General features: G+C 44.0%; 1 protein-coding gene across 1 annotated transcript in view; it reads right to left on the bottom strand.

Annotated features, from left to right (window-relative positions):
- Positions 1-252: 252 nt before the first annotated feature.
- Positions 253-22,177, bottom strand: part of LAMP1 (lysosomal associated membrane protein 1) — a 1,110,117-nt gene continuing 1,088,192 nt past the window's right edge. The window contains exon 9 of the mRNA XM_044072009.1: positions 253-1,248. Within this exon, the coding sequence (XP_043927944.1) occupies positions 1,109-1,248 (140 nt within the window). The 3' untranslated portion in view covers positions 253-1,108. The remainder of the gene's footprint in view (positions 1,249-22,177) is intronic.

Below are 22,177 nucleotides of genomic sequence, written 5' to 3'. Positions count from 1 at the left end.
ACACTTATATAGGTGAATTTCTTCAAAAAATGTGTTTTAATACTGCCAAGACAGTTTTCCAGAAGTTAGACCACAACTTACACCAAATGCCATTAATGAATAGCAGATGTGAACACTATTACTCGCTAGCACAATAAAAAAATATCCCAAATGCTACTTTCCACTAAAATTGATTAAATGACAGTATTTGTACAGAAAATACAACATTTTTTTTCAGCAATTAAACCAAGATCTCAAACACTGCAGACAAAATCCCATAAAGAAAATTTTATTAGCACTGTTATATTTAAAGCATATACATTAGAACAAATACTCAATGGTGTGCAAATGTCCCAAAAAATTAAAAACAAGACAGTGGGGTAAAAAGCAGCGAAAAACTCCAAAAATCCCCGAAGACCTCGTAAAAAGGGAACTGCTCACCAAGTTGATATACAACTAGGTGAGAAAAAAAACTGCCTCACGAGTGTCAGCCCTTCATCAGGTCTATTAAAACTGTTATTCAATGACTGAAAATGTGCCAGTGACTTTACATTCAGAATCAATACTGCTTTGATTACCCTGTATTACAGTCAAGTGCATCTACCTACAAGCAGACCTGTCTTGCACTCAATATTGTCACTCCCCCTCAACTATTCCCAGGTGAAGAGGAGTTGTAACTTGGAAACACTTCAGACAGCATCTTCAATTTTGCAAAATGTCTTACTTCAGATAAAGCAGTGGCACCTGCTGAAAAAGCTGAACACTGTCTGAATTCAAGCAAATTACATTAAAAAGCTGTGAGGCATATAAGGGAAATGGAAGGGTATGTGCAAAATGACTCCTAGCCATGGCATTACATACATCATTCCCAGGCCACTTAGTGTTTTTCCATTGAGCAAATATTTACCCATGTTTTATTCCCATTCAGTTTCAGTAGATGTTGACTTACATAAAAATACAGTGCATTCCATAAGTTAATGTTATAGAAGTCTTATTACATTTTAGCAAGAAGCAGAAAACTCTGTTAGAATGGGAATTGAGCTCTCAGAATGTGGAAGTGGTTCATCTGCTTCTCTCAGCAGGTGGCCAGTTCTAATAGTGGAAACGCTCTAAGGGATTCAAAAGTAGCTTAAATTGTCTGGTACCCAGCATGACTTCTTTTTCTGCCAATTAGATATGCAATCAGCACAATAAGAACAAGTCCAGCAAGTGCGGCACCAACAATGATGGGGATCAGCATATTGTTTTGATCCAACAGGCACTCTTCCGCTGTAACAAAAAAAAAAAAAAAAATTAGAGTGACAGCAATACTCCTTCATAAAAGCAAAGATTATTTTGTTGCAATAAATGATTTAACAATAAATGAAAATAGCAAATTACTTTTAAGAAATTCAGTTGTAATTGCTTTGGTCATTTTTTTGAACACTGGTATTGCATAAACAGAACACTTGCATATTCTGATAAAGTTTGCAAAAGAAACACCTGCACAGCACCCAAACTATGTTCATACAATTAAGAAAAAAACGGCAGGCAATTTTTTGTATGTAATAACAGGCCACAACAACAGCAGCTAATGTTAGCAATTCATCATACGATGCATTTAGACTTGTATACTACTACAGATATGGAAGTTTAGCAAACGTTCTTCCTCTGACTACCTTTTCCTTCTTATCATTACCAATAAAGGCACGCTTCTCATCTATACTGACATTCAGAGAAGATACTGTTGGCTGAATTCCTGTACTTGTATGTTAAAATCCTTCAGAAAAAAGTATACTGATAGTCATGAGTGCCCCCAAGACACTGAAACAACTGGAATAGAAAGGCACCTGGTATGTGGAAGACCGGTAAAAATCTACATAAACAAAACAGTTTTCAAAAGCCATCTTTTGTATGATCAGTGCCCAAATGCTAGTTTTACAAACCATGCAATTCTCTACGTAGGCATGACATTACTGCACATCTTAGACTTCTTCCCAATGTCATTTAGACAATGACAAAGCAAGCAACAGAAAATTTGAATTTGTAATAATGGTCAAACACTGTTGCAAAGAGATTTGTTAGTAAAGTCCATTACAAAAATCACAATTACACAGTTACTGGAAGCAAAAAAAAAAAAAAAAAAAAAAAAAAAAAAAACCAAAAACTACCCAACAACTCTCGCATGAATTCAACACCCAACAGCAGTGGAATGCCACACCCCCTTACAATTGCCTCTGCTCGAGATACTTCTCTGAAAAAGTAGCTATGAAACATTTTATCTAATCTTCAAAACTGTACAATAAAAAAATATGAACAGGAAACTTGCTCAGCACATCTTTTCAATGGCTATACTTGTTTCAGTCATAACCCTTTTATACTAAGGGGAAATTAATTCTAGTTAAATTTAAAAAACTAGTGTTAGTTCATAGGTATAGACTACCCTTACAGGCCTTTTTAGGCCTAGCTAATTTCCCTTCAAAGGTGAGAAACCTTGTACGTGGTGTCTAAAATATGCCAATCCCCAACAACCTTACAAATGAACCTTCAAGCAGCACTTGTGTTCATGCAGAGCTGACCTCTAGTTGAAATCTGAAGCGGTTTCATTACTGGCCTTCCATTTTAGAGGTACTTACAATATATTTATTAAGTTACACAATTAGTCAAACTAAATAACTCAAAACTGTGCAATTTGGACATAGTATCAATGCAGATGTTCAGCAAACAGTACCTTACTGGCATTTGGGTAGCTGTCCTAATACTCCCACTACCTAACTGTGGGTGTGATGGACTAATCACCTGGCAATACGGAGTTTGCCTTTCAGACAGACAGGACCCTTTCAGTTTTCAGTGCCATAGTAAGAGAAGGACCTCTTGGAAAAAGTACAGTTGTGTACCACTTACCATAAATGTAGATGTTAGAGTGTAGTCACTGTTGCAGTCATCACACTTGGGTTATCTGACTGCAGGTAGCCCTCAGTTGGCCCGAATACCAGAGTCTTGGGATTTCTGCATCAGATGCTTTCACCTCATCCATGACATCAGGTCGTCAGGGGTATAAAACATGCAGCAGACGCCATTACATCAGTTTTTCTTGCCCCAGATGTCAGGTGCCCCCAAAATAGGAAGAAATCAAATGGTGTGGAACACCTCCAGTCAAAAGTAAATGCCATTTCCAGAAGATATGGTCAAAAAAGAGGATAGGTAGAAAATATAGAAAGACAGGGGGCTGGAGGGAGAGTAACCAGGACTGTAACAGTGAATACACTAACATCTACATTTATGGTAAGTGTACACAACTGTACTATGTTCTTAGTGTTTCACTGTCGCAGTCATCACACTTGGGTTGATTCCCAAAGCTGAGGAAGGGTCGAGGCAGTCCAAGAAGTAGTAGGGCTGGCTAGCAAGCCTTGTAAGCCTGCTGTGGCAAATTCAGCTCTGGATTTAGAAAAGATAGGCAAGTGGTTATACTTGGTGAAGGTGTGTACAGAACTCCAGGTTGCAGCTTCCAGGATGTCCCTGGTAGGGTCTCCCCTGAGAAAAGCTGTAGAGGTTGAGGAAGCCCTAGTGGAATGAAGCCTGATCCCCTGTGGGGTAGGGTTTTCCATGGTGTTTGTAGCAGAAATGGATTCAGTGTGATATCCATTTAGAAATGGTTTTGAAATGGCCTTGCCCTCCGCCCCTGTAGCAAAGCTGACTAGCAGCTGGTCAGACTGAAATGTTTAGTGCCGTGAAGGTAGAACCTGAGCTGTCTGTGCACGTCCAAGGAGTGCAGGATCCTTTCCCCTTTATTCTGAGGATTAGGAAAAAAGGTTGGCAAATGGATGGCTTGGTTTAAAGCCACAGTGGATACCACCTTGGGCATAACAGATGGGTTAGTCCTGAGGGAAACCCTGTCCGCATGGAAGATAATGAAGGGTTCCACAGCCATAAGGGCCTGTAACTCAGACACTCTTCTTGCTGAAGTGATGGCTAGCAGTAAGGTTGTTTTCCAAGAGAGGAATTTTAACTCTGCTGTAGCAGCAGGCTCAAAAGGGGGAAGCGTGAGCTTCTCTAGTACAAAGTTAAGGTCCCCCGGCAGGAGTGGGAGCTCTCTTCGGGAGTCTTAAATTGTCAGCTCCTCTCAGGAACTGTTTGACCACAGGGTGAGAAAAGGGGTGGCTCTGTATTGTAATGAGATGGCAGAGGCATGAATCTTAATTGATGAGAAGGATAGGCCTTTGTGGAGTAGCTCTGCTAGGTAATCTAGGATTGGAGGCAAGGAGTGCATGGCTGTCTCCTTCCCTTGAGACTGGCCGCAACAGTATCTATTCCACTTTTCTGAATAGGATTTCCTAGTACTGGGCCTCCTGGACTCAAGAACAACATCCAGCACCTGTTTGCCGCCGAGGGTTGCTGGTGATGTATTCAGGGAATAAGCCAGGCTGCCAGGTTCAGGGTTTGCAGCTGAGGATGCAAAATTTGTCCCTCCTGCTGTGACAGCGGAGAGGGGGTCTGCTGTAGGTGCCAGGGTGGCACTGCTGTCAGACTGCATAGGAGTGGGTACCAGTGCTGGCGTGGCCAGTTTGGTGCAATAAGGATTGTCCTTGGCCTGTTTGATCTTGAGGAGTACTTTTGGAAGGAGGGGCAGAGGGGGAAAGGCATAGATTGAGTTTTCCCATGTGAAGGATAGGGCATTCACTTTCCAAGCTTGGTTGTGGGGAATTCTGGTGCAAAATTTGTTTATTTGATGGTTTTGGGGAGACGCAAAGAGGTCCTTCTCTGCTGTCCACCCCACCTACAAATTAGAAGTTTGAATGAGAGTGGTTCCAGTTTCCACTCGTGTGGGTCATTCGATTTCTGCCAGTGACTTTTGTTTGCCTGGCAGGAAGTGAGCTTGCAGGTTCACTTGGTTGCTTAAGGCTGTGTTCCACAGAGCCATGGCTAACCTGCAGAGTGGGTAGGAGTGAGTTCCCCCTTGCTTGTTTATGTACCTCATAACTGTGATGATGTCGGTCTTTATTAGGAGTTGTCCTGGCAGGATAAGGTATTTGAAGGCAGTCAGTGCATTCTTTACAGCTAACATTTCTTTTTGATCGATATGCAAGTGAATTTGTCCTGGACTCCATTTGCCTTGAATGCATTTGCCTGCCATGTGAGCCCCCCATGCATAGTCTGATGCATCTGTTGTCAGAGTTTGGACGTGGGGGGTTGTAAGAAAGGGAGTCCCTTGTTGTGGTTGCAAGCCTCTGCCCACCAAAGAAACTCTGTCCTTAGGCAAGGAATAATAGGAATCACTGCTTCCAGGTCCTGGGAATGTTGACAGACTTTACGTACCAGTGAAGTTTCCTTGTATGCAGTCTTGCATATGGACACAGTAGAATACATGAGGCCATGAACCCTCCGACTAGGGCTTGCAGTACTTTTCTTGCAGATAGCTAGGTTTGGGTGGCCAGTAGTTTGAAATAATTTGTCAAATAAACCTGCTTTTCTGGAGTGAGGAATGCCATCTGGGAAGTTGTGTTCAAGCTTGCTCCCAGGAATACAATCTTTTGGCTGGGTACCAGATGTGATTTCTTTTCGTTCATGGTGTACCCCAGAGAAGTTAGGAGTCTCTTTACAACCGTCAGGTGCTGAAGTAGCAATTCCTGACTGTCCACCTAAATCAGGCAATCATCCAAGTATGGGTAAATTTGAATATTTCTCGGCCTGCAGTAAGCAATGGCTGGAGCCAGGCATTTTGTAAAGACCCTGGGCGCAGTAAATAAGCCAAAAGGAAGCCTGCCCTGAAACAGATATTTCCTGCAAGACTCCCTTATGGGGATGTGCAGATAAGCTTCTTCTAAGTCTAGGGTGACTAGCCAGGAGTCCTTGGCTAGCATAGGAAGGAGCTGCTGGAGTGTAAGCATTTTGAATTTTGGTACCACCAGGAAGGTGTTTAGGGTTGACAGATCCAGAATAGAGCACCAAGATTTCTCTTTCCTGGGCACCAGGAACAGCCTGGAGTAGAAACCCTGTCTCCTTTGCTCTGTTGGCACAGGTTGAATAGCCCTGATACTGAAGAGAAAATACTTGCTTTTGGGTCTCTGTCCACTGGTTTGGAGGAACGTCTGGCAATCCGCTTGGGGTTGGCAGAGTGGAAATAGAATCTGTATACCTGGGATACAATGTTTAAAACCCATCGGTCATGGGTAATATACTTCAAGTTTTTTGCATGCAGGATGAGTTTTCCTCCTAGGGGTGCAAGTAATTGGGCATGGCTGGTAAGGATTAAGGACAAGTCATTGTGAACTTTTTCCATAGGGGGTGGCTTAAAACTCCCAGTTTTAGAGGAGGGAGCACACCATTGTTTAGATCTGTGCATACCCTGAGACTGCAGTCTTTGTAGTCTGTTGCCCCTGGGTTTGGGCTGAGAAGGTCTAGAAGGGACCAGTTTTTTGAAGGCTAATGCACCCTGAAGCTAGGTGGCTGTACCTAAGAAATCTTTAACAGTTTGCATGGATTTAGATTTTTCCTCCATCGTTTTAAGAACTTCTGCTTTAGAGCCAAACATTCTTGGTTTAATGGAGCATCAAGTAATTTTGTCTTGACATGGTCTGGCAAGATTTGTTCCTTCAGCCAAGCATGCCTTCTCAGAACAGACCCAGTGAAAGCAGCCTTGCAAGATGCTTCTAAGGCATCAAAACCACACAGCAAAGTATGTTTAACAACTTGGTTTGCAGAATGCATTAAATCTTCTAAGTCCTTATTTTCTGCACAATCAGGACTCTACATTTTTTGTTTATTTAGATCAATAATATGCAGCTGGTACTTCAACATGTGAAACTGCGAATTTAAAGCCCTGATGGCAAGAGTTGCAGAGGTACATACCTTCTTATCCCATCTGTCGAGCCCTAAAATCCCTGTCCGAAGGGGTAGGGTTTTTGCCTGTAGAAGCCTTAATACCTTTAGGTACCTGGGAAATTGTGTCTGGATCCGCAGTGGGATTTTTAAAGAGAAGTTTGTTAGAGTCAGGTACTCTGTAGTTAGTATCTGTCAGGCTTTCTAGGAGCAGGTGGCAAAGTGTCAGGGGTAAGGCTGGATTCCATGTAGACATCTAGACAGGGGGAATAACTAGAGGCCTATGCTGAGGCAAGTCTAAAAATTCCCAGAGTCTATTTTTGGATTGTGGGCAGTCCTGGTATTCCCAGTGGAATTGCTCTCTTAGGGTATTTAAGGTTTCACCGAAAGAAAGGTCCTCGGGGAGTGGGGGGCTGAGGGAATAGAATCCTCTGCATCAGAGTCCTCCTACGTAGACAAGGGTATGTCCTGGTAATCACAGGGGTCAGAGTCATCAGACTCATGGTCTGAAGAATCAGAAGGGAAATCAATTCTGTCTTTTAGAGGGGGAAGGCTGGTTTCCCATAATTAAAGTAATAAGGTCTTCAGCCATTCTAAGCATTTGTTTCTGTGGCATGGGAGCTTGAGAATGTGCTTTGGTCATCTGTTTCCTAGGTGTAGTGCGAACTCTGGGCCTGAGAAATACAGTACATTTAATCTTTAATGAAGTAGTCTGTTTAATACAAACATCGGAAGGTCTGAATACATTCTCAGAAGCCGGTGCCTGCACAGTGGCTCCGGACCCATCCAAGGTAGAGACATCCACAGGTTCCATAGTCGAAGTATCATCTCACGGCATACCGGACTCGAAATGGGTCGTAGTAGAGGCCTGCGAATCAGTAGAAGCAGGTAACAGGGGCTGCGAAAGCGCCTCACTGAGTACTGGCAGACTGACGACTAGCTTAATGGAATTGTAGTGAGCAGTTTTGGACCTATGCGGTCTGTCTTTATGTTTGCATTTTTTCAGAAGATTGGTAGTAGGATGGCTTACCGAAGCCATATCGGAATACGGAGAACGAGAGCGAAAGAACTTAAACACAAAAATAGCACGACGAATAGTTCAGGCGTTGAACAAGGCACAAAACCAACAGCGAGGGAAGTCGTGCTCTGGGCTTAAACAGGTGACGCAGTATGAATGACAATCTCTGCGAGGTATTTGCTTTCATCAGGCAAGACAATTAACTTTTTCTGACATCGGTTAGAGCAAGAAAAAAAGGATCCCCAATGGGATACTTGGCTTTAGAAGACATCAGGTTTGAAACTTGAAAAACGAAATTTCAGGTAGCTGCCAACCGGCACTTGCGAACTGCTTCTGCTTCGGGGTCCCGCACAGCAAGAAAAGCTGACGTAATGGAGTCTGCTGCATGTTTTACACCCCTGACGTCATGGATGAGACAACAGCATCCGAATCGGAAGACTCGGATATTCGGGCCGACTGAGGGCTACCTGCAGAGAGATAACCCAAGTGTGATGACTGCAACAGTGAAACACGAAAAACATCTGCTCTTTACTCAAGATGTCTTCAGCTGCAGAGTTAAGATAAGACACCCTTTTAGGTTTTATTCCTCCCTTTGCTTTTTTTTCTATCAGTGCTTAAATTGTGAGTTTTTCTACTTTGCTTATTTTTTTCTGATTTGGAAATTCTATGGACTTGGGGTTTTACTTTACCTACAGTGTAAGATGCTATTTTAAATTACTTCTTGATTTCTGTGGGTTTTTAAAAAAAAGTGTTCTGGCCACTAGTGAATTTTCAAGTTTCTGTACTAAAGCCGTTTTTAATAGTTCCCCTCTGTCTCGTGCTTCGAGCCACAAGTTAATCAAATCTTTATTTCCATTTAGCAAAAGCTTCATTTGAAAGTAGACAAAAACTTACTCTTTTTCTTTGGAATTACAATTATTTATTTTGAGATGACTGTGTAAGCTTACAGCATTTTAAACATTTTTCCCCATTTAAATTACACTTTTGGCAACATTTTGAATGTTAAACATTCTTGACAGGAATTTTTCATAACCTATACTTTATTCCTTGTCTAAAGCTGCTTCTAATCATTTGGGGATGAAACTAGCTTTCGATTATAACTGGGGGACTTGTGTGACAAGTACTTTCAACAGTGTTACTGAAACTGCCACTTTCCTTAGTGCACTGGTCAGAATAGTAACCCTGCAGAAATAGACTTCGGATTGCTAGTTAGAGGGAGAATAGTGGGATTTGTCCTTTTGTTTTTACTGGTCTGACCTTATAACCAGTGTTTTGTATTGATCTGGGGTCTATATTAGATAAACAAAAGTTTATTACGGAACGCTACCATGAACGAAAATCCCAAAACCCGAAACCGGAATTGTGAGATTGCAGTACAGTGAGGATGGGAATATTTGCCCTTTCCTCACTGTAGTGCGATCTCTGAATTGGAATATATATTTAGCAGGGGGTGCAGCCCCCCACAATTGCAGTTTAGAGTTCCGGGATTTTGATATCAGCGTTCGGTAAGAAACTTTCATCTAATATAGACCCTTGATCGGGCTATTTTTCTGTCCTGACTTGATGGCCTCAGATACAGCGACTCCACAAGACACATTTAGCACTTGTGCACCGAAAAAACAGACATCATGAAATATACCTCATCCTATTGCAACTTCACAGTGGTCTTGAGCAGGCTATTCAAACCACTTTCCTCCTTTTGCCTCCAGTTCCCCTCGTGGAGTTAGTACTACAACTTTGCATGACATGAGGGTCAGACACGTGTTCTGAGGCTGCACCGCTGCCTGTTTCAGGCATGGAAGAACAAAACTCTTAAGGTGCTGGAGAAGTCAGGTGCAGAATCATTCCCCAGGATTCGCCCACATGTGTTGTGCATATAAAGTGACAGAACACCTATCTTATTCTAAGCCAACAGTTTCAGTTTCCACCTATGCAGGTGGCTATGGCTAAATCCATCATTCAGGCAGTTTCTTTACAGGGTGCAAACCAGGTTTGGAGTAACGCTGGCACTCCTATCCCTTTCAACCAAGGATCCAGAATCCGAGGCTTCAAAAGGTTCAGTCTGATCAGTTTCCTCTGAGGATGGACAGGTGTTTTTTTCTCAACTGATGGCTATATTTAGGGATGAATTCAATCAGAAGCAATCATCGGCTGCCCCTGAGATCAGCAGGGTACATATGATCTTCTGAAAGATGAGGTCCTGAAGTGGCTTTGTTAAATGATCTTTGATTAAAACAAAAAGTGCAAGAAATGCAAGGTGTGCTCAGCTCTGCCTGAACTCCAAACTCCTTTGAGGACCCGCCTTCCCCAGTGACCTCTCACAAGAGGGAGTCTCTTCATCAAACCCAGCCCCTTCAAATAATCTAGGCAACTGATAAAAAACTCAGGATAAAAGCTGGTGGAATCTAGAATGGTAGCTTTTAGTGTTTTAAGTACCAGCGTTATGTGGAAGTTTGTATTGATGGATATGTAAGGTTTAGACAAGTTTGCCGCATCGTTAACTACAGTACAAAACGTCTGTCAGTTTCCAATGTGTCTCAGGTACCCAAACATGCTTTAAAGTGCACCATGGCAGGGGAAGAATATACTGTTTATATAAATGCAGTGAGGTCTGTGGCGATAAGGTATGCTTGGCTGCACAAACAAAACTCTTCTGAGTTAAAAAAAAAAAAAAAAAAAAAAAAATGAGATTATGAATGCACCACAAGATGCCGACTGTTTAGTATGGCTGCTAATCATGGCCTTAAGCACTGGGATGACAGACGATAACAGATGCAAGAGTTGTTGGAAGTGTTCCATATTCCCATCTTTTCCTCCAAAAAGCAGGATCATTTTCAGCAGTCCCAGCCAAAAGAAAAAAAAAAAAAAAGCACCAAAAGGAATTGGAAAGACGAAAACACCAAACCTAACAAGGTTTCCTTTCCCAAAAATGTCTAGTCTTCCAACCTAGGACTATGCTGAGGCACTGCACCAATCTCACTAATCTCCCCACTGAGTGCAGTGTCTTAAGTCAGCCTGGCCGTCTGTGGTTTCTGACAAACGGGTGCTCATCATTGGCAGAGGCAGGAACATCCACTTCAGTTCAAGGGGAATACCCCCACCCACCAGGACAGAATCTTATTCCTTCCTATACTAACCAGTCCCTCCAAAGAGGGAATGGAGAGCTTGCACTCCAGAATTTTCCTAGTTCAAGAGAGATGTCGCCAAGTCCAGTGTCGGGACATTCTTCTGTACACTTTTGCCAAGGACCCCATGGTTCAAGATGCTCTCCCTGCAGACGGCGCTTCCTCTTTTGCTTTTTGACCACTGTTTCATGGTGACCCTGGACCTGAAAGATGCATAACATATTCCCACTGCTCATTGCTTCAGAAGATGGAGAACTGTTGTGTCTGGTTTGCACTCTGTTCTCTGCATTCATATCTCCCTCTGCATGGACGACCATCTCTGCAGAGCCTGTATCCAAGTGTATGAAATTGCCTGACACCCTTAAAGACTTGTCTTCCTGGAGTGTTTACTCATCACTGACAAACAATGGACTCTTCTAGAAGATGAGATCTGGTCTTACCAGTGTTTCAGGAATTACAGCAATAGAACTCCTAAAATTTCTAGGACTGATGGTGTCCCTGAATCATACCATCACTGGCCAGTTTCCACAGGAGATGAATTCAATGGTATGTCAAACTGTTGGACCCAGCACTTACACTCCCTGGAATCCCAGCTGATGGTACTGCCCTTCAGACGACTGTTACAGTGGTGGAGAACACAAGTGAATATCAATCCAGGACTTTTTTCCCACCTGTTCCAGAGCAATCTGTCCAGAAAGATTAGTCTGACTTCACTCAGTCTGAATGGGAGTTCAAATGCAGGCTACTGGGGGCCCTAGTGTGCAAATTAATATCAAGGAAAGGTTGGCAGTGATCCACACCTTTGAAGTCCTTCACCAGCTAAGGACCTCATGTGGTTACAGACAACACGGTGATGTAGTACCTCAAACAAGGAGGTACAAGCCCATAACCTATGTGCCAGCTGGCAATGATGGTCTAGGAGCTGGCTTTACGGCATTCTCAGACTCTTCAGACATAACGCATGCATCCCATTTGAACAAAACACTGTGGGAAAACTAAGCACATCCTAACCAGACCCACGAGTGGCAGCTCAAGGCAGTCGCGTTCCAAGACGTAGTCCACATGTAGGGAATGCAAATAGATCCATTTGCCTCCTTCCAAAACAGACATCCTTGGAGCTATGCTTGGAGGACAGATGCATTCCCTGTATTAGCTTCCACAGATTCACAAGGTACTTCTAAAGGTTCCGAAAGAAATGCCAAAGACCACTGTGATGACCCCTATTGGTCCAGGCAATCTAGGTTCTCCTTTCTAATGATATTTAGAAAGGGCAATTAGCATGTCTTCCTCACATTCTGAATTTACTCACGTCTCAGGGGTGACTGCTGCACCCCAATTTGGAGCAACTACAACTGACTGCCTGGATGACTCAGTCGACCATTTAGGTACTTGTTTCACAAGGATGTGCAGCAGGTGCAATTTAAGTGGTGCCTAAATAGGAACAGAGGGTTCCCTCTAAGTTAACATCCCACTGGTCTTGAAATATTGGTGTGAGCTTCAGCATGGTTTATCATATGCATTCATTAAAGTACATTTAGTGAACCATATCTTGTCTGCCAATGGATACCGATCCCATTCCTCTTTTGGAGGAAGTTCATGGAAAAGGTACTGCATAAGAGACCCTGTAGCAAACAAATTCCTCCACGTTGGAATCTCAACTATGTTCTGGAAAAATTTACCTTCCCACCTTTCAAACCAGCGCCAAACCAAAGAGACTCATCATATGGGTGGTGATTCTTAATGGAGTTAATCTGAAAAGGTTTATGTAAAAATGCAAGCACTCATTATATAAAATTTTTAGCCTAAAGTGAGTCTCTGGTTTGGTGCTTCTTTTTCTAGTTTGTACTTTCCAAACCAGCTGACTCAGGCTGATTTAGCAAAGGAAAATGCTTTGCTTATTGCTGTGATATATGGAAGACGAGCCTCTGAGCTGCAACCTCTCATGGTGGGACAGCTTTACATAGTTTTCCACAAGGATATAGTTGGGTTACGCACCAAACCCTTTCACATTTAAAGTGGTTTCAAAATTCACACCATTAACATTCCTGTTTCTTCCCAGAACTTAATATGGGAGTGAGGATACTTCATACCTTGGTTGTGCACTGGCAGCTCAGGTGCTACCTTAACACACCAAAACCTTTCAGGAAGGCTGAAAGGATTTCCTACACAGGGCAAAGGAGGGCTAACCTGCCTCTAAGCAGACCACTGCTCAGTGGTTGTCCTGTGGTACTGCTTCTTTTTTGTGAAACCCACCATGGCAAAGCGAATCCAAGGAAGGCAAAGGTACATTCCCACCAGGGTCTTTTCCTCTTCAGTGGAATAATGGCAAGCAAGGACCAAGTATTCTAGAGGCAGCAACTTTGTCCTCTTGTCCATACCATTATGAAGCACTACAAACTGGAAGCCTGCACTAAATCCAAAGCAGACTTTGCTAGGACTGTTCTCCAGGGGCTCCTGGATCCTTATTAGTTCTCCTCAGTGTATTTGTTAAACATAGTACAGTTGTGCAAGTCTTACTTAACTGTAACAGGAGATGTTCTTAGAACACTGCCTTACTGGCAAAACCCAACCACAATCCCACTTTTTTTTTGAATGTACACAAGTTTGGCATTGGCGTTGCAGTTGAGATATGCTTTATTGCTGTGTGTTTTTTTTGGTTTGGCCTAGCAGGTGCTTGCAAAGCTTGCATCTCTTCATCTTCTCTTCCTACTGATCCTTACAAAACTGAAAGGGTCCAGTCTGTGGGCCTGAAAGGCAGTCCCTTTACTGAAAGGTGATTGGTCCATCACAGCCATGGACAGCAAATGGGAGACTCTCAGTTCTGGTAGACTCTCAGATGTAGGGTAGCAGGGCATTACCACCCAAAAGCCAGTAAGGCACTGTGTTCTACAAAAGTACAGTTGTGTACACTTACCATAAATGTAGATGTTAGAGTGTATTCACTGTTGCAGTCATCACATTTGGGTTATCTGCCTGCAGGTAGTCCTCAGCTGGCCTGAATACTAGAGTCTTCAGATTTCTGCATCAGATGCTGTCACTTCTTCCATGACGTCAGGTCGTCAGGGTTATAAAACATGCAGCACACGCCATTACATCAGTTTTTCTTGCCCCAAATGTCAAGTGCCCCCACAATAGGAAGCAATTATATGGTATGGAACACTCCCAGCAAAAAGCAAATACACATGACATAATATATGTCAAACAAGGAGGAAAAAGTCAAGAGAAGTCAGGGGGCTGGAGGGAGGGTAACCAGGACTGCAACAGTGAATACACTAACATCTACATTTATGATAGTGTACACAACTGTACTATGTTCTTCGTGTTTCACTGTTGCAGTCATCACATTTGGATTGATTCCCACAGCTAAGGAAGGGTGGAGGTAGTTAAACAGCATTAAGGCTAGCAATAAGGCCCTGTAAAAACTACTGTGGCAAATCCAGCTCTGGATATAGAAAATATAGGCAGGTGGTAATGCTTGGTGTAAATATGTACAGAGCTCCAGGTTGCAGCTTCCAGGATGTCCCTGGTAGGGACTCCTCTGAGAAATGCAGTAGAGGTAGGTGCAGCCCTGGTGGAATGTGTTCTTATCCCCCGTGGGGTAGGTTTTCCATGGTATTTGTAGCAGAAATGGATGCAATGTGCTATCCCATTTGGAAATGGTTTGCTTTGAATTGGCCTTCCCCTCTGCCCCTGCAGCAAAGCTAACTGGCAGCTGGATTTTCTGAGACTTAGTCCTGTGCAAATAGAATCTAAGCTGTGTATGTCCAGAGAATGCAGTATCCTTGCCCCTTTATTCTGAAGATTAGGGAAAAAAGTAGACAAATGAATGGACTGGTTTTGAGCTACACTAGACACCACCTTGGGCATAAAGGATGGATTAGTCCCGAGGAAAACCCTGTCCGCATGGTAGATAATGAAGGGTTCCACTGCCATGAGGGCCTGCAGTTCAGGCACTCTTCTTGTTGAAGTGATGGCTAGAAGTAAAGCTGTTTTCCAAGAAAGGAATTTCAAGTCTGCTGTAGCAGCTGGTTCAAAGGGGGGGGGGGGTGTTCCAATACAAAGTTAAGGTCCCAGGCTGGAGTGGGAGCCCTTTTGTGGGGTCTTAAATTTTTGGCCCCTCTAAGGAATTGTTTTAGCAGGGGATGAGAGAAGAGGGGTGGGTCAGTATTACAATGTGCTGATATGGCAGAGGCATGAATCTTAATTGAAGAGAAAGATGGGCCCTTGTGGAGCACTTATGTTAAATAATCTAGAATATGAGGTAAGCTGGGCACCGTTGTGCCCATCCCCTGAGCCTGGCTCCAGGAACAGTATGTTTTCCACTTTTCTGATTAGGATTTTCTAGTACTAGACCTTCTTGCCTCAAGAATGACCTCTAGCACCTGCTTACTGAGGGTTGCTGGAGGTGAATTCAGGGAATTAGCCAGGCTGCGAGATTCAGGGTTTGAAGCAGAGGGTGCAGAATCTGGCCCACCTGCTGGGACAGCAGGGAAGGGGTCGGAGGCAAGTGCCAAGGTTGTAACACTGTCAGACTGCGTAAAAAGGGGTACCAGTGCTGGCATGGCCAGTCTAGTGCAATCAGTACTGTCCTTGGCTTTGTCCGGTTTGATCTTTAGTAGAACCTTTGAGAGGAGAGCCAGAGGGGGAAAGGCATAAACAGAGGCTTTACCAGGTAAAGGACAGGGTATCCACTTTCCAAGCTTGACTGTGGGGAGTTCTGGTGCAGAATTTGTTCAATTGGTAGTTCTGAGGGGAGGCAAACAGGTCTACCTCTGGTGTCCCCCATTTGTTCCTCAAGACCTTGAATATTTTGGGTTCCAGTTTCCATTCGTGAGAGTCCATAAGATTTCTGCTCAAGTCGTCTGCCAGTGAATTTAGTTTGCTTGGCAGGAATTGAGTTTGTAGGTTTACTTGGTAGCTCAAGGCTGTGTTCCACAGGGCCATGGCTAGTCTGCAGACTGGTTAGGAATGGGTTTACCCCCTGCTTATTTACGTACCACATAACTAAGGTGTTTTCCGTCTTTACCAATAGTTGTCCTGGGAGAATAAGGTCTCTGAAAGTTATCAGAACATTCTGTATAGTTAACATTGATATGCAGGTGCATCTGTTTTGGGTTCCATTTGCCCTGAATGCACTGCCCTGCCATGTGAGCCCCCATGCACAGTCTGATGCGTCTGTTGCTAGGGTTTGGGTGGCAGGGGGTAGAGTGAAAGGGAGTCCTTTGTTGTGGTAGCAGGCTCTGCCCACCAAAGGAACTCTGCTCTTAGACAAGGGATAATAGGAATCACTGTTTTCAAGTCCTGAGAATATTGACGCCATAGACCTTTTAGATACCATTGAAGTTTCCTCATATACAGTCTTGCATATTGAATTAACAGCATGCAAGAAGCCATGAACCCCAGGGCTTGCAGGATTTTCCTTGCAGATAGCTGGGTTTTTGTGGCCAGCAGTTTGAAGTAGGTTGTCAAATGAACTTGTTTCTCTGGAGTGAGGAATGCCATCAGGGAAGTTGTGTTCAAGCTTGCGCCCAGGAATACATCCTGTTGGCAGGGTAATAGGTGTGATTTCTTCTCAATCATGGTATATTCCCAGTGAAGTTAGAAGTCTCTACAAATGCCAGGTGCTGACTCTCTGAATCAGGCAATCGTCCAAATATGGGTAAACCTGAATATTTCTCTGCGTGCAAAATGCAATGTCAGGAGCTAGGCACTTAGTAAATACCCTGGGCGCAATAGACAAGCCAAAGGGCAGTGCAGAGAAAGTACAGTTTTGTACCTACCATAAATGTAGATGTCCGAGAGGAATGCATCTGCAGTCTTTACAAATGGGTTGTCCTGTCGTCAGGCAGCCCTTCGGTCAGCCGGATTCCAAAGTCTGGGTCTGGCTTCGGCTGGTGTCGCACTTCACCCGACGTCATTGCGGCAGTTCTTCGGGTATAAAGGCATCAGCCGACGCCATTTTCCTCAGTGTTTCTTGCCCCAGATGCCAGGTGCCCTCTTGGATGGCTAAATTTGGATAAATGCCAAAGTTTCCAAATAGTAGAGAGCAAACACATAAAATAAGCATGTATGTACATATATACAAACAAATACACCATAATAGATCCCCCCCAAGCTAGCTGAAGATTGGCAAATACCCTAGGAGTACCTCAGAGGGGAAGGAGGGTGGGTAATCCTGACTACAGATGCATTCCTCTCGGACATCTACATTTATGGTAGGTACAAAACTGTACTATGTCCTTCAAGGATGCATCTGCAGTCTTTACAAATGGGTAGAATACCATAGCTAAACTAGGGGAGGAGGAAAAGAGAAGAGATTATGGTGCAGTTAGGATCCCTTGCAAAACAGCAGTGGCAAAACCAGCACGGGATCTAGAGTATAGAGGTAAGTTATAATGCTTGGCAAATGTATGCACGGAGGTCCAAGTAGCAGCCTCTATAATGTCTTTGGTAGCCACCCCTCGTAAGAAAGCTGTGGTAGTGGCTGTAGCCCTTGTGGAGTGAGGCCTGATGTTCTCTGGAGTTTTCTTTCCATGGTAGGAGTAACAAAATCTAATGCAATTTCCTATCCATTTGGAGATTGTCTGTTTAGAAATTGGATTTCCTTCCTTTCCTGTTGCATATGCTACCAGAAGCTGGTCAGTTTTTCTATTGTTTTTTGTCCTGTCCAGGTAGTAGCGTAATTGTCTGTGTACATCCAAGGTATGTAAGAGCCTTTCTCCCTGTTCTGTGGGTTGGGGAAGAATGTAGGAAGGTGGATAGCCTGATTTAAAGACACTCTGGATACCACCTTAGGCATAAATGTAGGATTTGTTCTCATGGACACACTATCTTGATGGAAGATTAGGAAGGGTTGCACTGCCATTAATGCCTGTAGTTCAGAGACCCTTCTTGCTGAAGTTATTGCCAGCAGGAAAGCAGTCTTCCAGGATAAGTATTGTAGTTCTGCTGTTGCTGCTGGTTCGAAAGGAGGAAGAGTCAGTTTTTCTAACACAAAGTTCAAGTCCCATGCTGGCAATGGAGGTTTCCTGGGAGGTTTCACATTTTTAATTCCTCTCAGAAACTGTCTGAGCAGAGGATCTTGAGAAGACAGGAGGATCCAAGCTGTACTCTGCTGAAATAGCTGATGCATGTATCTTGATGGAAGAGTAGGACAGGCCTGAATGGAAGAGCTCCGCCAAATACTCCAGGATGTTGGCTATGTTCACTAGTGTCACCTCTTGCCCTTTTGCAGTACTCCAGATGAGATATCTTTTCCATTTTGCTGCATAATTCTTTCTTGTTGAAGGTCTACGAGCCTCCAGGATTATGTCTTTAACCCTTTGGGATAAATTTGGGTTAATTGCTGTTATGTAATGTTCCAGGCAGTTAGCTGCAGAGTTTTTAGGTTTGGATGCAGGATGTTGTAGTTGTTCTGTGTTAGCAGTAATGGGATCAGGGGCAGTGTCCATATTTGTTCCCGGGACATGCTCTTCAGCAGTGGATACCAATGTTGTCTTGGCCAGTCTGGTGCTATCAGAATGATCCTCGGACGTTCCTCTGATTTTTAGAAGCACCTTGTGCATCAAAGGAAGTGGAGGGAAGGCGTATGCTGTCAGGTTTTTCCAACTGAAAGATAGGGAGTCCACCTTCCAAGCAAGTGGGTGGTACGTCCTTGTGCAGAATTTTTTCAACTGATGATTGAATGGGGATGCAAACAAGTCTATTTGTGGTAATCCCCATTCTCTTGTGATGGTTTTGAAGATGTCCGGATGCAGCATCCATTCGTGGGCATCTGTTGTAGTTCTGCTTAATATGTCTGCTAGAATGTTTTCCTTCCCTGGTACATAAATTGCCTGTAACTGAATGTTGTAGCTCAGAGCCACATCCCATAGGTCCAGTGCCAGCTGGCATAGAGGGTATGAGTGTGTGCCTCCCTGTTTGTTGATGTACCACATAACTGTGGTGTTGTCTGTCCTTATCAACTGGCCTTCTTGGAGAAATGGTCTGAATGCCTGGATTGCCAATTTCACTGCCATCATTTCTTTTAGATTTATGTGCAGATGTAGCTGGTCTTGAGTCTATAGGCCTTGAATGCACTTGTCCATCATGTGTGCCCCCCAACCGCGGTCTGAGGCATCTGTTGTGATGGTTTGTCTTGGTTGACTTTTGCAGAAGGGTAATCCTGTGTTTGATTGGCAGGCCTGAGCCCACCACAGGAACTCTTGCTTCAGGCATGGGATCATTGGAATTTTGGTTTCTAGGCTGTGCTGGTGCTGGGACCACAAATTCTTTAGGTACCACTGCAGCTTTCTCATATGCAGCCTGGCATGAGGGACCAGTATTATGCAGGATGCCATGAAGCCTAGAGCTTGTAGCACTTTTCTTGCAGTTAAATGGTTCTGCTTTGTTAATGCCAAGAAGTAGAGAGGAAGTTGCTCTTTTTCTGTAGTTAGAAATGCCATTTGTTTTGATGTGTCCAGTTCTGCACCCAGAAAGGTTATTCTTTGGGATGGAATCAGCCTTGACTTTTTTGCATTGACTGTATATCCCAGGGCTTGCAGCAGGTAGATGACTCTTTGCAAGTCTTCTGATAGTTTGTTTTGTTGTCCGCTTGTATCAGGCAGTCGTCCAGGTAGGGATAGATTTGAATTCCCTGAAGTCTGCAATGAGCGATTACTGATGCCAGGCATTTCGTGAACACTCTGGGCGCAGTAGATAAGCCAAAGGGCAATGCTGAGAATTGATAATGCTCTGATCCTGCAAGAAATCTGAGGTATCTTCTGCAAATTGGTCTTATGGGGACGTGCAGGTATGCCTCCTTGAGATCTAGAGTTACCAGCCAAGACTCCTTGCCCAGCATGGGAAGAAGCTGCTGTAGGGTCAGCATTTTGAATTTTGGAACAATGAGGAATGTTTAAAGCGGACAGATCTAGAATAGGCCTCCATATGTTTTCTTTTCTTGGTACCAGGAAGAGTCTGGAGTAAAATCCCTTTCCTTGCTCCATAGATGGTACCTTCTCCACAGCTCTCATTTCTAATAATTGAGATATTTGTTTTAGAGCTTCTGTCCTTTGAGTAGGTGGTAGATTCGGCATTCCTCTCTTTCCTGGTAGAGTAAGGAAGTGGAATCTGTAACCTTGGTCTATAGTTTGCAAAATCCATTTTTCTCTTGTAATGCAGTGCCAGTTTTTTGAAAATAAGGTTAGCTTTCCGCCTAAAGGTGCTTCTAATTGTTCCCTGGTAGGCGGTGCCACCGCCGAGTCACTGTGATTGAGTTGTAGTGGTGGTGGCTGTATCCGTGCCTCGTTGGTTGTTACCCTGCCACTGGCGACCCCTGTAGGCACCCCTGGATTGGTTTCTGCCTCTAGAGCGCCTATTCCTGCCTCTTTGTGCCTTAGAGGAGTCTGGAAAGGACCAATTCTTGGAGGGCCAGTTCCGGCTAAACCTTGGAGGTTGAACTTGCAAGAAGTCTTTCACTGTTTGCACAGATTTTGCTTTCTCTTCCATCTTTTTTAGTACCTGCTGTGCAGGAGAACCAAATAAATTGACCTTGTCCATAGGTGCATCCAAAAGCTTAGATTTGACATGGTCCGGTAATGCCTGTTCTTTCAACCATGCATGCCTCCTGATAACTGTGCCAGTCATGGCTGATCTAAAGGAAGCCTCCAGTGCATCATAGCCACATTTTAAAGAGTGGTTACTAACCTGCTGTATGTTATGTACCATTTCTTGAACATACTTTTTATCTAAAGATTCTTCAGAGGACAGCTTTTTAGTCAACTGGTCAAGCATAAACTCTTGATATTGAATCATATGAAATTGGCAGTTCAAAGCTCTAGCTGACAAAGTAGCAGAGGTGTAAACTTTTTTACCCCATCTCTCCAAGGACCTGGATTCCCTTTCAGAGGGGAGGGGTTTTAGAGGAAGTAGCTGCTACAGCTTTTGGACCCTGGGAGATAGTCTCTGGATCTGCAAAAGGAGCCTTATATAAGTGGTGATGAGTGTCCGGAACCCTGTAGTACCTATCGGGCTTAGCAGGAGCCGGAGGTAAAGTATCAGGAGCAGTGCAAGCATCATTAAATGCATCATCACCAACAGGAAGAACTGGAGGTATAGCTAAAGGCCTATGCTGTGGCAAATGTAGAAAGGTCCTAAGCCTTTTCTAGAGTCTGAGAAATCTTGGCCCTGCCACTGAAATTGTTCCCTCATAGCATGCAAAGTTTCCCCAAAGGAAAATTCCTCAGGAGGAGAGGCTGAAGGGATGGACTCCTCAGCATCAGAGTCTTCGTAAGGAGAATAAGAAGCCTCAGGAGGGTCTGTATGTTCTGAGTCATCAGAGGAATCATCTGCGGATACTGGCTCAGGGGGCTCTGCTCTAGGCCTCTTTTCTGGAGGGGAGAGAGGCCCTATCTGGATGAGGCTGGGCTCCACAATTAAAGAGATGAGATCCTCAGCCAAAGAAAGCATATGGGAACTGGTGCTGGGCCTGTGAGAGGGGGGCTTGGCAGGCACAGGTTTTGATGCTTTGGCTGCTTTAGCCCTGGCAAAGGCCTTAATAGACATAGCTGGAGGAGGCCTAGCAGCTCCACGTGCAGGGGTAGAAATATCCAGGGGGATGGTGTCTGATAAATCCTGTGAAACCGCAACAGAAGGTTGGATTTCAGAAGCCGTTTCTACCAGGTTAGAAGAGGCCTCGGTAGAAGGCAAGTTATCGGCTGAAGAAAGAACCGCTTGCTCGGCTTCGGCCGAAACAGAGACACTCGTGGTTTGCTTAACCGCGGTTTCGGCCGAAACCGCTGACCGCGAGTGTCTGTCCTTTTCTCTGCGTTTCTTGGTTATTTGCGTAGTCGGAGGATCCGACGGCATAATGTAGGCAAAATCGGAGCCGAAAATCTGTTCAGCAAAGTCCGATCGACGTCTAAGCGTCCGCCGGTTAAAAGAAGCACAGGCTAGACAAGATGCTACGTCGTGGTCTGGGCCTAAACAATGTATGCAATAGGAGTGGAAATCTTTATGAGGTATTTGTTTCCCACAAGATAAACAGTTATTAACTTTCTCTGACATCGGCTGAGGCAAGAAAGAGTCCCCAACGGGGTACTTAGCTTTATAGAAGTCTTCGAAGTAGTATTCGGTAGTAGTAATCTCTGGATCTGACCAACCGGCACTTGCGAACAGCTTCTGCTTGGCCACGGCAAGAAAGACTGAGGAAAATGGAGTCGGCTGATGCCTTTATACCCGAAGAACTGCCGCAATGACGTCAGGTGAAGTGCGACAC

Source organism: Protopterus annectens, chromosome 5.part0 (assembly GCF_019279795.1).
Source record: "Protopterus annectens isolate FY-2018-M chromosome 5.part0, PAN1.0, whole genome shotgun sequence".
NCBI classification, from domain to species: domain Eukaryota; kingdom Metazoa; phylum Chordata; order Ceratodontiformes; family Protopteridae; genus Protopterus; species Protopterus annectens.
The sequence above is the reverse complement of the archived record's forward strand: the minus strand, read 5'-3'. Positions and strand labels throughout refer to the sequence as shown.